The 12,739-nt window shown below is 42.0% G+C and overlaps 1 protein-coding gene across 6 annotated transcripts; it reads right to left on the bottom strand.

Moving 5' to 3' along the window:
- Positions 1–293: 293 nt before the first annotated feature.
- Positions 294–9,722, bottom strand: LOC140578201 (uncharacterized). Of its 6 annotated transcripts, XR_011982285.1 has the most exons (6): positions 9,604–9,716; positions 4,139–4,400; positions 2,457–3,350; positions 2,143–2,256; positions 1,847–1,999; positions 294–495 (listed from the first exon to the last, which is right to left on the bottom strand). XR_011982285.1 is itself a non-coding variant. In XM_072698393.1 (2 exons), the coding sequence occupies exons 1-2, from the start codon at positions 9,659–9,661 to the stop codon at positions 5,518–5,520; spliced, it is 1,026 nt and encodes a 341-aa protein (XP_072554494.1). In that variant the 5' UTR covers positions 9,662–9,722; the 3' UTR covers positions 5,461–5,517. The 6 variants fall into 6 exon arrangements, 2 of the variants coding, with proteins under 2 accessions (XP_072554494.1, XP_072554495.1); XR_011982286.1 differs by lacking the exon at positions 1,847–1,999; XR_011982284.1 differs by lacking the exon at positions 294–495 and having other exon boundaries at positions 733–1,999.
- Positions 9,723–12,739: the final 3,017 nt, after the last annotated feature.

Genomic DNA, 12,739 nt, shown 5'->3' with positions numbered 1-12,739 from the left:
ATTTCTTGGACAATTTATCGTCCAGCAAAATTTGTTATCGTGACAGGCCTAGCACTGGAGTTACCAAATTGCAGAGGTGAGACCAAGTCATTGTTTTGCAAGTCACAAGTAAGTCTCAAGTCCTTTCACTTAAGTCTCGAGTTAAGTCCCAAGTCAAGACATGCAAGTCCCGAGTCAAGTCCCAAGTCCTAAACTTTGAATTTCGAGTCCTGAACAAGTCGTTTACCCTTCTTGGGTGAACAAGTCGTTTACCCTTCTTGGGTGGTTCCGTCGCAACAGGGATGGTGATTGGTGGCAGGAGTGGAACGGGAGCCTCGCTCCCTTGCTGGGGCCAGACGCTCCACACTGGTGTAGGTGTGGGCATTTGCAGCCCCACAGATCCAGGGAATGGTGTCATGCTTGTCCCAGGGGCGGCCAGCATTCCCCCAGCAGTAAACATGCTGGGACCATCAAGATAGGGGTCGAACATGTCTGCCCTGTCCATTGCTGCAATTACTGTATAAAAAAACATACAAGAGTTCTACTTAACACATATGAGTGACTATATTTATGTGATTTGTTTATCTCTTCTAATCCAAACTGTTGAGAAATATCACAAAAAACATTTTAATTTCATATTACACACTACGTTTGTACTGAGAAATATACAGTCAGACCTCGGACATTCACGAGGTTACGTTCCAAAACCTGTTGCGAATGAGGATTCGCGGATGTTTGGTAGAGTCACTAGAAATGGTAATATGTGCTTATTTCTATAGTTTAAACCCTAAATATGGTCCCAAAACACTCTCATTTCATTTAAAAGTTAGCTTAATTAATTCATTATATTTTTAAAAAAATGTTTGATGTAAAAAGACGCTCTGTCTCAGATCTGCATGTTCCCATGCCCTCCCTGTGTTTTCTCCAACAGTCCAAAAACATACTGCAGTGCACTGGAGTTACCAAATTGCAGAGGTGGGACCAAGTCATTGTTTTGCAAGTCACAAGTAAGTCTCAAGTCCTTTCACTTAAGTCTCGAGTTAAGTCCCAAGTCAAGACATGCAAGTCCCGAGTCAAGTCCCAAGTCCTAAACTTTGAATTTCGAGTCCTGAACAAGTCATTTGACCAAATATGTTATTTTATTACTAGGTAATAATAAATAATTTTCAGAAATTATAAATGCTTCTAAAAAGGTGTATTTATTGGACAGCAGCAAGTGCAACTGAACTTAATCAGAGAAAAAAAGGAGTGCTGACATTGCATTTCACAGTAAATATTAACCCAGTACAACAGCATTATTTTTGTTACTGTCCTTTTTTACAATACCCAACCTCATCTCATACTGAACCAATGTTTATTAAATAAAATACGTTTTCTGTACGACTACTGTTAAAGTGACATTATACTGTATGTAGCTGCATGTTTTATGTGGAAATTAAATAAAAATGTAAAAAACAACAGATGCTTTCTAGAATATATATTTCTAAAGTTGCCGACCTACTTTACATGTGCTGTACTATATGTGAATGTGTGTGTGTGGTGAATGTGTGTGTGATAGAAAGAGAGAGAGAGGTAAATACAACAGATGCATAAACAGAACAAATGCATGAACAGTTTTAATCATCTGTAGGATTGTGCTTTTTTGTTATCCTAGAGCCCTTTTAAGGATTACATTTGCAAAAGACCAAATTGGAAAAAAGTCTGTCAGTCATTTGTGCACGATGGGGCCGTAGTATGATGCCACTGTAGCTGAAAACTCGCTCCACTGGAGCACTGGAGGCAGGCACTGCCAAGACCCTTATGGCCACTCGGAACAGTGAAGGAAGAGCTTTTTTGTTCATTGCCCAGAATGAAAGGGCATTCTGACCTTCAGATATGTCAAGGTAGTGACTTAGCTGTTGTGCTGGAGTGGTACCAACACTCTTCTTCTGCCTCTTATGGTATGCAGCAAACAGCCCTTCCCCTTGCCCAAGTTCATCTTGCTCTTCCTCATCAACAACAGACACGGGCGGCTCAGTCTCTGCAGCATCATGCAAGATCAGATCCAGGAAAACATTTGAGATTTTAAATGAATGAATGAATAAATTATGTATATAATAAAGGGAATATATATATATATATATTTACACAGATATACATACACACATTAAACTCAATATGTACCTTTCACTTGTTTTTCTACTTCTGCCTTGACCTCACGACTGACCAGCACATGGTGCTCCACCCACATCAGAGAAAAGGCAGGATCCAAGGCAGCTGCTTTGAGGTAGACTGGATCTGAAAAGGGGGCAGTGATTCCATCTTGTATCCTAGCCATCTTCACATTGATGAATATTCCAAGAAATCTTTTGTTTAGGGATGCCTGGAGATTTCTGACCAGGCCGCTCAGGAATCGGGCTTGAGGCTTTAGCTTCTCAAGGTGGTGATTCAGGGACAGGACAGAGGGAACCACAAAACTGATAGTAACATCTTCTCACCTTGTGTCAAATCTGTTGCTTCTCCAAACGGCTTAAGGATGTCCAACAACTCTTTCAACAAATTCCACTCCCTTACTGTAAACAGCAACTCCTTGTGTCCAGCCTTTTCTAGAACATGGCAGAGTTTTAAATAGTCATACTGGAAAACTGCCTTCACTTGCCTTAGCGTTGAGTTCCATCTTGTATTGACAACAGCAGGAATGCCTCTTTGTTCTCCAAATTCAGCATCAAATGCATCTCTGAATGTTGTGCTCGTGTGCAAAAGTGAGCTGAGCTTTGATAACTTAGAGAGAGAAGTAGTTGTCACTTTTGTTTCTTTCAAACTGTCTCCAACCACAAGCTGGAGGGTGTGTGCAAAACACTGCAAGCGCTGTTTTTTTGCCATAGCAGCATCTACTGTTACCCTATCTTCCTGGGTTAGGTCATTCCAGAGCTCTGGGTCATCAAGGTGGTCTTCATCATATACTTCATCTTCTTGTTCAGTGGGAAAGCATACAGTAAACGCTTTCTGCATGTTGGCAGCATTGTCACTTATAATATAGTCCAGTTTATCTCTAATGCTGTATTCATCACATATGGCCTCAAACAGCTCACAGATCCTGTCAGCTGTGTGTGAGCCTCTGAAGCGGTCACAGGCCAGGAGACTGGACTTAAGCTGTATCCTCTCCGTTTCTTTCTCTATGTAGTGCACTGTTACACCAAGGAACCCCCTCATCTTTCGGTCAGACCAAATGTCCACAGTGACTGAAACGTGGTCTATGTTCCTCAACTCAGTTTTCAATTTTGAACGTCTCTCTGAAGCAAGGTCCTCTACTTTTGATGACAGTGTTCTGCGACATACTGGGCTATACTTACTGTCAACTACAGTCATAAAGTGCCGAAAACTCTTGTTTTCTACAATAGACAAGGGCAAGTTGCAATCAATAACCAAGTCAGAGAGTATTGCATTGGTGATAGCTTTCTGCTGTGGATGAGTCATGCTGTACTGTTCTACACGGATGACCATGAACTGTAAGATTGAAGGCTGTTGGGGTTCAATTCTTTTCAGAATTTTTCAAATCAAACAACCAATTAATTGAAAAAATAATAAGCAGACTGTTTCATAATAAAATAAACATTAACTGCATTGAAAATGGTACAGCAATACAAAAAAAAATCTCCACGGTAACCAACTACTACAGTACAAATCTGCTTTTAAAATAACACCAGGTAACACCATAATATCTGATCATATATACAATAGTATAACACATATACAATATAGTCAATTCTGATCATTCAAGTTGATTTTTTTAAGACCTGATTATGGCGCTACCATCTGCCAGCTGTGTATGTCTTGGGTGCAATGACTGTGTCTCGGCTCAGGCTCAAAACACAGATAAACCGTTTACACAGTAATCAGTGTAAATTAAACTATTTCAATGACGGGAGTAACGGTAACGTTACCGTGCGATTTCACTGCTGCGATCGAGGTTAGCACATTGTAGTGCTAGCTGTCTGATTAAAAGTAGATTTGTCATCTTATTTCGGATTTACATCTGTGTGGGAACCCGTAATACTTTTTTCAATGTATGCAAAATGACTTTCCAGCCACATGATTTAACTAGCAAGCTAGAATTCGCCAAGCCATTAGGCTAATATTAACTAGACATTATAGTCACTATACATTAGCCTCGACTTACCTTTCTTTGTGTAACTTCAGATGTCGAACGAAGTTGGATGTTGTAGCCTCTCTGTCTGTAATTTTTGACCCGCATGTTTTGCATACTGCAGTTCGTTTCTTGTTGACCACCTCATAATTTGTGAAAGCAAATGAAATAACCCTAGGTATCATTTTTGTCAGACTGGCGCTCTGCAAAATCACGTTACTTCATGCTTCGCTTCTGCAAGTTGATTGGATGTTGTGTTGTGAGCTGGGGATTCTGGGGAGTTCGTATAAACTGGCTGGAAATGAATACAGTTAACGTTAATTAATTCAAGGAATGTATTCGTTTTTAAAATAAACTTTTTGTTTGGTGTAAGGTCAATTGGTGTATCAAGTCTTGTCAAGTCAAAAGGTTCAAGTCCAAGTGAAGTCACGAGTCATTGGTGTTAAAGTCCGAGTCGAGTGCCAAGTCTTTTGTGATTTTATCAAGTCGAGACCAAAGTCATTAAAATTGTGACTCGAGTCTAACTCGAGTCCAAGTCATGTGACTCGAGTCCACACCTCTGCCAGATTGTCCATATGCATGAATAGTGTAAGATTCCTGCTGCGGGTTGACACTGCATCCTAGGTTATTCCCTTCTTTGCAACCATCTATGCTACTGGCATAGTTTCCAGACCCCTGTGACCCTGAATTGGACAAGTGGATACAGAAAATGCATGGATGGGTGGACATGAAACATATGGGGGGGGGCATCAACCTGTGATTTCAGGATCGGTTTGACATTCTTACAACCAGGCACAATGATCACAGCACAAACCCACCGTTTTTCAGTGATTTAGTGTAAAGAAAACATCAAATGAAGTGAGGAAAAGAGAGGATAGTCGTCCCTCTAAGGTGGCAAATTTGACATTTTTCAGTTTATTCTTCAGTTGGCCGTGATAAATTAAATGGGAATATTTTGGGAGCATGCCGAAGGACCACAATACCTCACAGATGATGAGGAGGCCAAAAAAATATAAACAGTACAGAAAATGATTTGAATGACATATCATATATCTGTGTTATTTATTATTTGTTTGTGTAAGTGCATAGTATATCTTTCATACTAAAAGTAATTTTTGGTTAAAAGAAAAATACGATGGGATATATGTGTCTTGGCTTGGGTACGCCCCACGTCTTCGTCTTGGCGGGAAGCCTCACTCATGTGTTAGCTGCTTCCATGAGCACGCAATCTCACAGTTCACCTAATATTTTTTTTACTTTTTAGCACCGTTAATTTAGCATTTTTAATAATGAGCCCAAGTATTATGTAGACATTGTCATATTCACCCAGCTGACTGTTTAAGTACCTTGTACAATTAAAAGACAACACTCTCTTATTTGCTATTAAAAGTTTATTTCAGAATGCCCCCACACTATTTACAGTTTTTAAAAAGTTCTACCAGGATCTGCTGCAAGATGAGCTCTTCGGGGTCAAATGTATTCCCTGAGCTGTCCTGCTGCACCTGGATCTGGGGCTCCACCATGGATTCCTGGCTCCCTTCAACTTGGGAGACAGGGACTTGTCCATGTCCATCCTGCACATGGGCAGTCTCAGGTGTTTCCCAACTTTTTAAGCATGGGTCAAGAAACAGGTCCGAGACCCATCCCTCAAACGGGTCTAGAGGCCAGTCCATTGTTGCAGCAGGGACTGGCCTCTCATCAGGCTGGAGGATGCTGTTCCACAACTCCAGGTCCTCCAGGTTCCAGTCCTGTTCCACACAGGAGGGAACAGAATTCCACCCGTGCTGCTCTGAAGAACATCCTGGCACAGGATGGTTCAGAGACTCTGATGGCCGGCTAGCTGCAGTATCTGCAGCCATTTGCCTGCTCTGCTTGGCAGCTCTCTCCACTTCTTCGTTTCCACTCTGGCCACCATTTTCCTCACTGCCCTGGCCCTGGACCTCTGCCTCCCTGCACCACTTCCTCTTTACCCCACATCTTGTGTGGGTTGATGTATCAGTGGAACTTTCATGTGTGGCACAATTTAAACCATTGTCTATGGACCAATATTGTGCAGTCCCATAAGTTACATCCATCAGCCTCTGGTATTTCGAGCTGAAGGACTCGGGGTTTCTGCACCTCTGGCGACGCCGTTTACCCTTCTTGGGTGGTTCCGTCGCAACAGGGATAGTAATTGGTGGCAGGAGTGGAACGGGAGCCTCGCTCCCTTGCTGGGGCCAGACGCTCCACACTGGTGTAGGTGTGGGCATTTGCAGCCCCACAGATCCAGCAAATGGTGTCATGCTTGGCCCAGGGGCGGCCAGCATTCCCCCAGCAGTAAACATGCTGGGACCATCACCATACTGGGCGAACATGTCTGCCCTGTCCATTGCTGCAATTACTGTATAAAAAACATACAAGAGTTCTCCTTAACACATATGAGAATGACTATATTTATGTGATTTGTTTATCTCTTCTAATCCAAACTGTTGAGAAATATCACAAAAAAACATTTTAATTTCAAATTACACACTACGTTTGTACTGAGAAATATACAGTCAGACCTCGGACATTCGCGAGGTTACGTTCCAAAACCTGTTGCGAATGAGGATTCGCGGATGTTTGGTAGAGTCACTAGAAATGGTAATATGTGCTTATTTCTATAGTTTAAACCCTAAATATGGTCCCAAAACACTCTCATTTCATTTAAAAGTTAGCTTAATTAATGCATTATATTTTTTAAAAATGTTTGATGTAAAAAGTGTACACAGGGTTTAATCAAAAGGTAAAGACAAGCAGGACAATGGAACAGGCAGCAAACTTAAAATGACGTTAATGACAGGACTCGGGAAACATACATAAACGCAGACTTAAATACACAGGACCAGGGCTGGACTGGCCTAATTTTTTATACAATTTAGACAGCACAGAATCATTAACCTACTTTAATGCATTTATTTATACAACCACATATTTCCCACATTTTGACATCAGTGATGCAGTTAAGATCTCTATTTCTTGATGCCAACCCTCCCCATTAATCCGGGCTTGGGACAGGTGTTCTGTCATAAAATACTACCTATCGAGACGTGCTATCGAGTGCAGTGCAGTTCCACCGTCTTGGGATTAGGGTTAGGGTTAGGTTTTAGGGGTTAGGGTTAAGGTAAGGGTTATAGGGGTTTTGGGGGGTTAGGGTAAGAGTTAGGGTTAGGGCTATCGATTAGCACTACGGTAGCATTTTTCTACAAGGCAGCATATATCGACAGAACACCAGCACCTAGTTCAGCTGGCTTGCTCCCTTAAGTGGCTGGGTTAGGCTAAACTATATACATACAGTGGTACCTCTGTTCTCGAACTCACTACAACTCAAATTTCTTGAAAGTCGAACAAACAAGTTTGACCTTGAACTCGATTTGAATATCAGAAGTCGAACCGTGAACGCTGACCTAATATAAATTGTACGCGCCAGGAAATGAGTCATACTACAAGGCAATTCTTACTTGAATGCCTTCTTCACAGGCTGGACGATTAACCAAATAAAGCAGCACAACATTACAGTAACTAACAATAAATAAACCACTAACTTACGTGTACTATTAGAGCATTTGTGTCATTTGTTTAAATTTTATTTTACCAGGTAAATTAACTGAAAACCAGTTCTCACTGCTTTACATGATATTCGGGAGAAATAGCAGATTACGCATTGGAACTGCCTGGGATACAAACGTCATGCGTGTAACTAAATTCTTCAGCCAATAAGGGCAAATGTGCGGTTCCAGTTTGTGCAGCCGGGTGAGAGGTCGCAATGCATCTAACCGTAATGCATTACGTCAGGATCAGAATGCGTTGCTTTAAGCCAGCGCTGCAAGCAAGTTGAACGCAACTGTCAGTGCCTGATGTGTGCTGGCTGCACGATCGGTTTCACGCATGCGCCGCCGTGTTGCTGCACGATCGGTCCCACGAAACGCTTTACGGCTGTCACTGTCCGATGTGTGCCGGCTGCACGATCGGTTCCCCTGCGTTGGAAGCCAGCGATGAGTTTTACGCAGCCCTCTGATATTTCTTAAATTTGTTTTTGAAACTATTTTTATGAACCATTTACATTTTATTTTAAAAAATTATATATATATATATTTACTAACAGAAAAGGATGGATTTAAGAAATAAAAAGGACACTCAAAACAGGTCATTAAGAAAACCTATAAGTAAGTAGTAAGTAGTTTACAAATACACAGAAAGAACTTAAACTAAAACATAATGCACGTGTCCATATAAAAAAATACATATTATTTTAACTAAATACGGTGATGCTACAAACATATACATATCGCACAGACACAATTCACATGTATGACTGCCTTTAAACGCTCTCAAAAATTATAGATATATGTTGCTTTAGAGTTTCGCTGTAAACAGTCCAGTATGTGCGGGTCCGAAAACGCGCTGTCTGCCGCAAAGCGTTGCATGGGACCGATCGTGCAGCAACACGGTGGCGCATGCGCGGAACCGATCGCGCAGCCGGCACACAGCAACATGGCGTCTCTCCGAGTGCGCATGCGCGCGCATGCGGGGAACCGAGCGTGCAACAGTCGTCAGACGGATGAGGACGTTAGGCAGCCTTTAGATCCTACCCATCATGCACTGCAGTTTTTTGCAAAACCCTCAAACGGAAAACCATTAAATACAAAAGGAACAGCTTAGTTTGACTTCAAAACATTACTATGTATTATATTTTAAGTTTGTTGTAGGGATTTTACAGGTTTTTTTTTTCCAAATAAAAATTACACCCTACTCCCACCATAATAAGAATGTATAACAAAATGAGAGATATATAAAATGGCAAGCCACATCGAAAATATAAATAGTATATTCTAGCCATCAATATCCTAGGGGATAATGCATCCTTTTAATTTTGTGTGTATTTAGTATATGGGAGAGGCCTCTACGATCCAGGGGAGGGCCCCGGGCCGGCCCAAAAATGTGCGTCGGCCCACCGGGCATTACCCGGTACGCCAGATGACCTGTCCAGCCCTGCCCAGGACTAATGACAGCAACTCGAAACAGCACTGATCACACGGGGATTCCAGACGCGCTAGATGAGGGCGCGTGGCACACGGGACGATCGGACGTACAGGTCATAACGATTGCAAAGGGAATAAACTTTGCGAATGGGATTCGCATCTTGTAAAGGTACAATACAGTATGTACATAAATAGGAACGTTTCCACATGAAAGCCACGTTTTTTAAGGGATTTCTAACTGATTTATATTGTATGCCTTGAACTTTCCCCAAAGTAGAATCTTCATTAACTAAATTTTTCTTACCAATTTTACACTTAAAAGCATGAAAACTTGTAAATTATTACGAAAATTTAACATAAACACTTCTGTAGGGTTTTTCGAGGATTTCGCAGATGTGCGAAAAAATCGCGGATACTTATAAGTTCGGTTCCAATGAAATTTTTGCGGATCTGTGAATTCACGAAGCGCGAATGGATGAGCGCTTACTGTTTACCTACCGTTTGCTTGATAATAACGATATGGATCGACAATTTGAGAATACTGCTGAGAATCCATCTGCCTTGTTAAGAACACACCTCGAGCCTGTCAGGTTGAATATCAGTTTGATAGAATGAACTGGCGACTGGCTTTTTATAAAGCTGCCAGAAGATTCTAGAACTTTGATGTCACAACGTAATTGTTATTTTATGAATTTGAATGTAAACCATAGCGTAATCTTCATAGAATTTATGTAAAAGCTATAAAGAAAAATGCTTGAAAATGCCGTTGGTTGTCTGAGGGGGTGTCCTGGGGAACCCCACTCCCCCCCCCCCCCCATCATTGGTTTGCGCTGATGCTTCATACCTGTGGGTTCAGGGCTTGACGCTCTGTCTCAGATCTGCATGTTCCCATGCCCTCCCTGTGTTTTCTCCAACAGTCCAAAAACATACTGCAGTGCACTGGACTTACCAAATTGTCCATATGCATGAATAGTGTAAGATTCCTGCTGTGGGTTGGCACTGCATCCTAGGTTATTCCCTTCTTTGCGACCATCTATGCTACTGGCATAGTTTCCAGACCCCTGTGACCCTGAATAGGACAAGTGGATACAGAAAATGCATGGATGGGTGGACATGAAATATATGGGGGGGCATCAACCTGTGATTTCAGGATCCCATTAAGGTTTGATATTCTTACAACCAGGCACACTGATCACAACACAAACCCACTGTTTTTCTCTCTTATTTCTCTTATTTGTTTAAAACTTTTATTTCAGAATGCCCCCACACTATTTACAGTTTTTAAAAAGTTCAACCAGGATCTGCTGCAGGATGAGCTCTTCGGGGTCAAGTGTATTCCCTGAGCTCTCCTGCTGCACCTGGATCTGGGGCTCCACCATGGATTCCTGGCTCCCTTCGATTTGGGAGACAGGGACTTGTCCAGGTAATTGGGAAACATCCTGCACATGGGCAGTCTCAGGTGTTTGGCTGTCCCAGGAGGTTTCCCAACTTTTGAAGCATGGGTCCACAAACAGGTCCGAGACCCATCCGTCAAACGAGTCTAGAGGCCAGTCCGTTGTTGCAGCAGGGACTGGCCTCTCATCAGGCTGGAGGATGTTGTTCAGCAACTCCAGGTCCTCCAGGTTCCAGTTCTGTTCCACACAGGAGGGAACAGCATTCCACCCGTGCTGCTCTGTAGAACATCCTGGCACAGGATGGTTTAGAGACTCAGATGGCCAGCTAGCTTCAGTTTCTGCAGCCATTTGCCTGCTCTGCTTGGCAGCTCTTTCCAGTTCTTCACTTCCACTCTGGCCACCATTTTCCTCACTGTCCTGACCCTGGACCTCTGCCTCCCTGCACCACTTCCTCTTTACCCCACATCTTGCGTGGGTTGACGTACTAGTGTTACTTTCAGGAGTGGCACAATTTAAGCCAATGTCCATGGACCAATATTGTGCAGTCCCATAAATAACATCCATCAGCCTCTGGTATTTCGAGCTGAAGGACTCGGGGTTTCTGCACTTCTGGCGACGCCGTTTACCCTTCTTGGGTGGTTCCGTCGCAACAGGGATGGTGATTGGTGGCAGGAGTGGAACGGGAGCCTCGCTCCCTTGCTGGGGCCAGACGCTCCACACTGGTGTAGGTGTGGGCATTTGCAGCCCCACAGATCCAGGGAATAGTGTCATGCTTGTCCCAGGGGCGGCCAGCATTCCCCCAGCAGTAAACATGCTGGGACCATCAAGATAGGGGTCGAACATGTCTGCCCTGTCCATTGCTGCAATTACTGTATAAAAAAACATACAAGAGTTCTACTTAACACATATGAGTGACTATATTTATGTGATTTGTTTATCTCTTCTAATCCAAACTGTTGAGAAATATCACAAAAAACATTTTAATTTCATATTACACACTACGTTTGTACTGAGAAATATACAGTCAGACCTCGGACATTCGCGAGGTTACGTTCCAAAACCTGTTGCGAATGAGGATTCGCGGATGTTTGGTAGAGTCACTAGAAATGGTAATATGTGCTTATTTCTATAGTTTAAACCCTAAATATGGTCCCAAAACACTCTCATTTCATTTAAAAGTTAGCTTAATTAATTCATTATATTTTTAAAAAAATGTTTGATGTAAAAAGACGCTCTGTCTCAGATCTGCATGTTCCCATGCCCTCCCTGTGTTTTCTCCAACAGTCCAAAAACATACTGCAGTGCACTGGAGTTACCAAATTGCAGAGGTGGGACCAAGTCATTGTTTTGCAAGTCACAAGTAAGTCTCAAGTCCTTTCACTTAAGTCTCGAGTTAAGTCCCAAGTCAAGACATGCAAGTCCCGAGTCAAGTCCCAAGTCCTAAACTTTGAATTTCGAGTCCTGAACAAGTCATTTGACCAAATATGTTATTTTATTACTAGGTAATAATAAATAATTTTCAGAAATTATAAATGCTTCTAAAAAGGTGTATTTATTGGACAGCAGCAAGTGCAACTGAACTTAATCAGAGAAAAAAAGGAGTGCTGACATTGCATTTCACAGTAAATATTAACCCAGTACAACAGCATTATTTTTGTTACTGTCCTTTTTTACAATACCCAACCTCATCTCATACTGAACCAATGTTTATTAAATAAAATACATTTTCTGTACGACTACTGTTAAAGTGACATTATACTGTATGTAGCTGCATGTTTTATGTGGAAATTAAATAAAAATGTAAAAAACAACAGATGCTTTCTAGAATATATATTTCTAAAGTTGCCGACCTACTTTACATGTGCTGTACTATATGTGAATGTGTGTGTGTGGTGAATGTGTGTGTGATAGAAAGAGAGAGAGAGGTAAATACAACAGATGCATAAACAGAACAAATGCATGAACAGTTTTAATCATCTGTAGGATTGTGCTTTTTTGTTATCCTAGAGCCCTTTTAAGGATTACATTTGCAAAAGACCAAATTGGAAAAAAGTCTGTCAGTCATTTGTGCACGATGGGGCCATAGTATGATGCCACTGTAGCTGAAAACTCGCTCCACTGGAGCACTGGAGGCAGGCACTGCCAAGACCCTTATGGCCACTCGGAACAGTGAAGGAAGAGCTTTTTTGTTCATTGCCCAGAATGAAAGGGCATTCTGACCTTCAGATATGTCAAGGTAG

Source organism: Paramormyrops kingsleyae, chromosome 13, assembly GCF_048594095.1.
Source record: "Paramormyrops kingsleyae isolate MSU_618 chromosome 13, PKINGS_0.4, whole genome shotgun sequence".
Taxonomy (NCBI): domain Eukaryota; kingdom Metazoa; phylum Chordata; class Actinopteri; order Osteoglossiformes; family Mormyridae; genus Paramormyrops; species Paramormyrops kingsleyae.
This window is presented reverse-complemented; position numbering and strand designations above follow the sequence as displayed.

Bases quoted from the DNA above. Each gene is read 5' to 3' on its own strand.
- LOC140578201 (XM_072698393.1), bottom strand. From the start codon at position 9,661: ATGGATTCTCAGCAGTATTCTCAAATTGTCGATCCATATCGTTATTAT. The intron at 6,486-9,603 runs GTAGGTAAACAG...TTTTTTATACAG, and splicing joins TCGTTATTATCAAGCAAACG to TAATTGCAGCAATGGACAGG.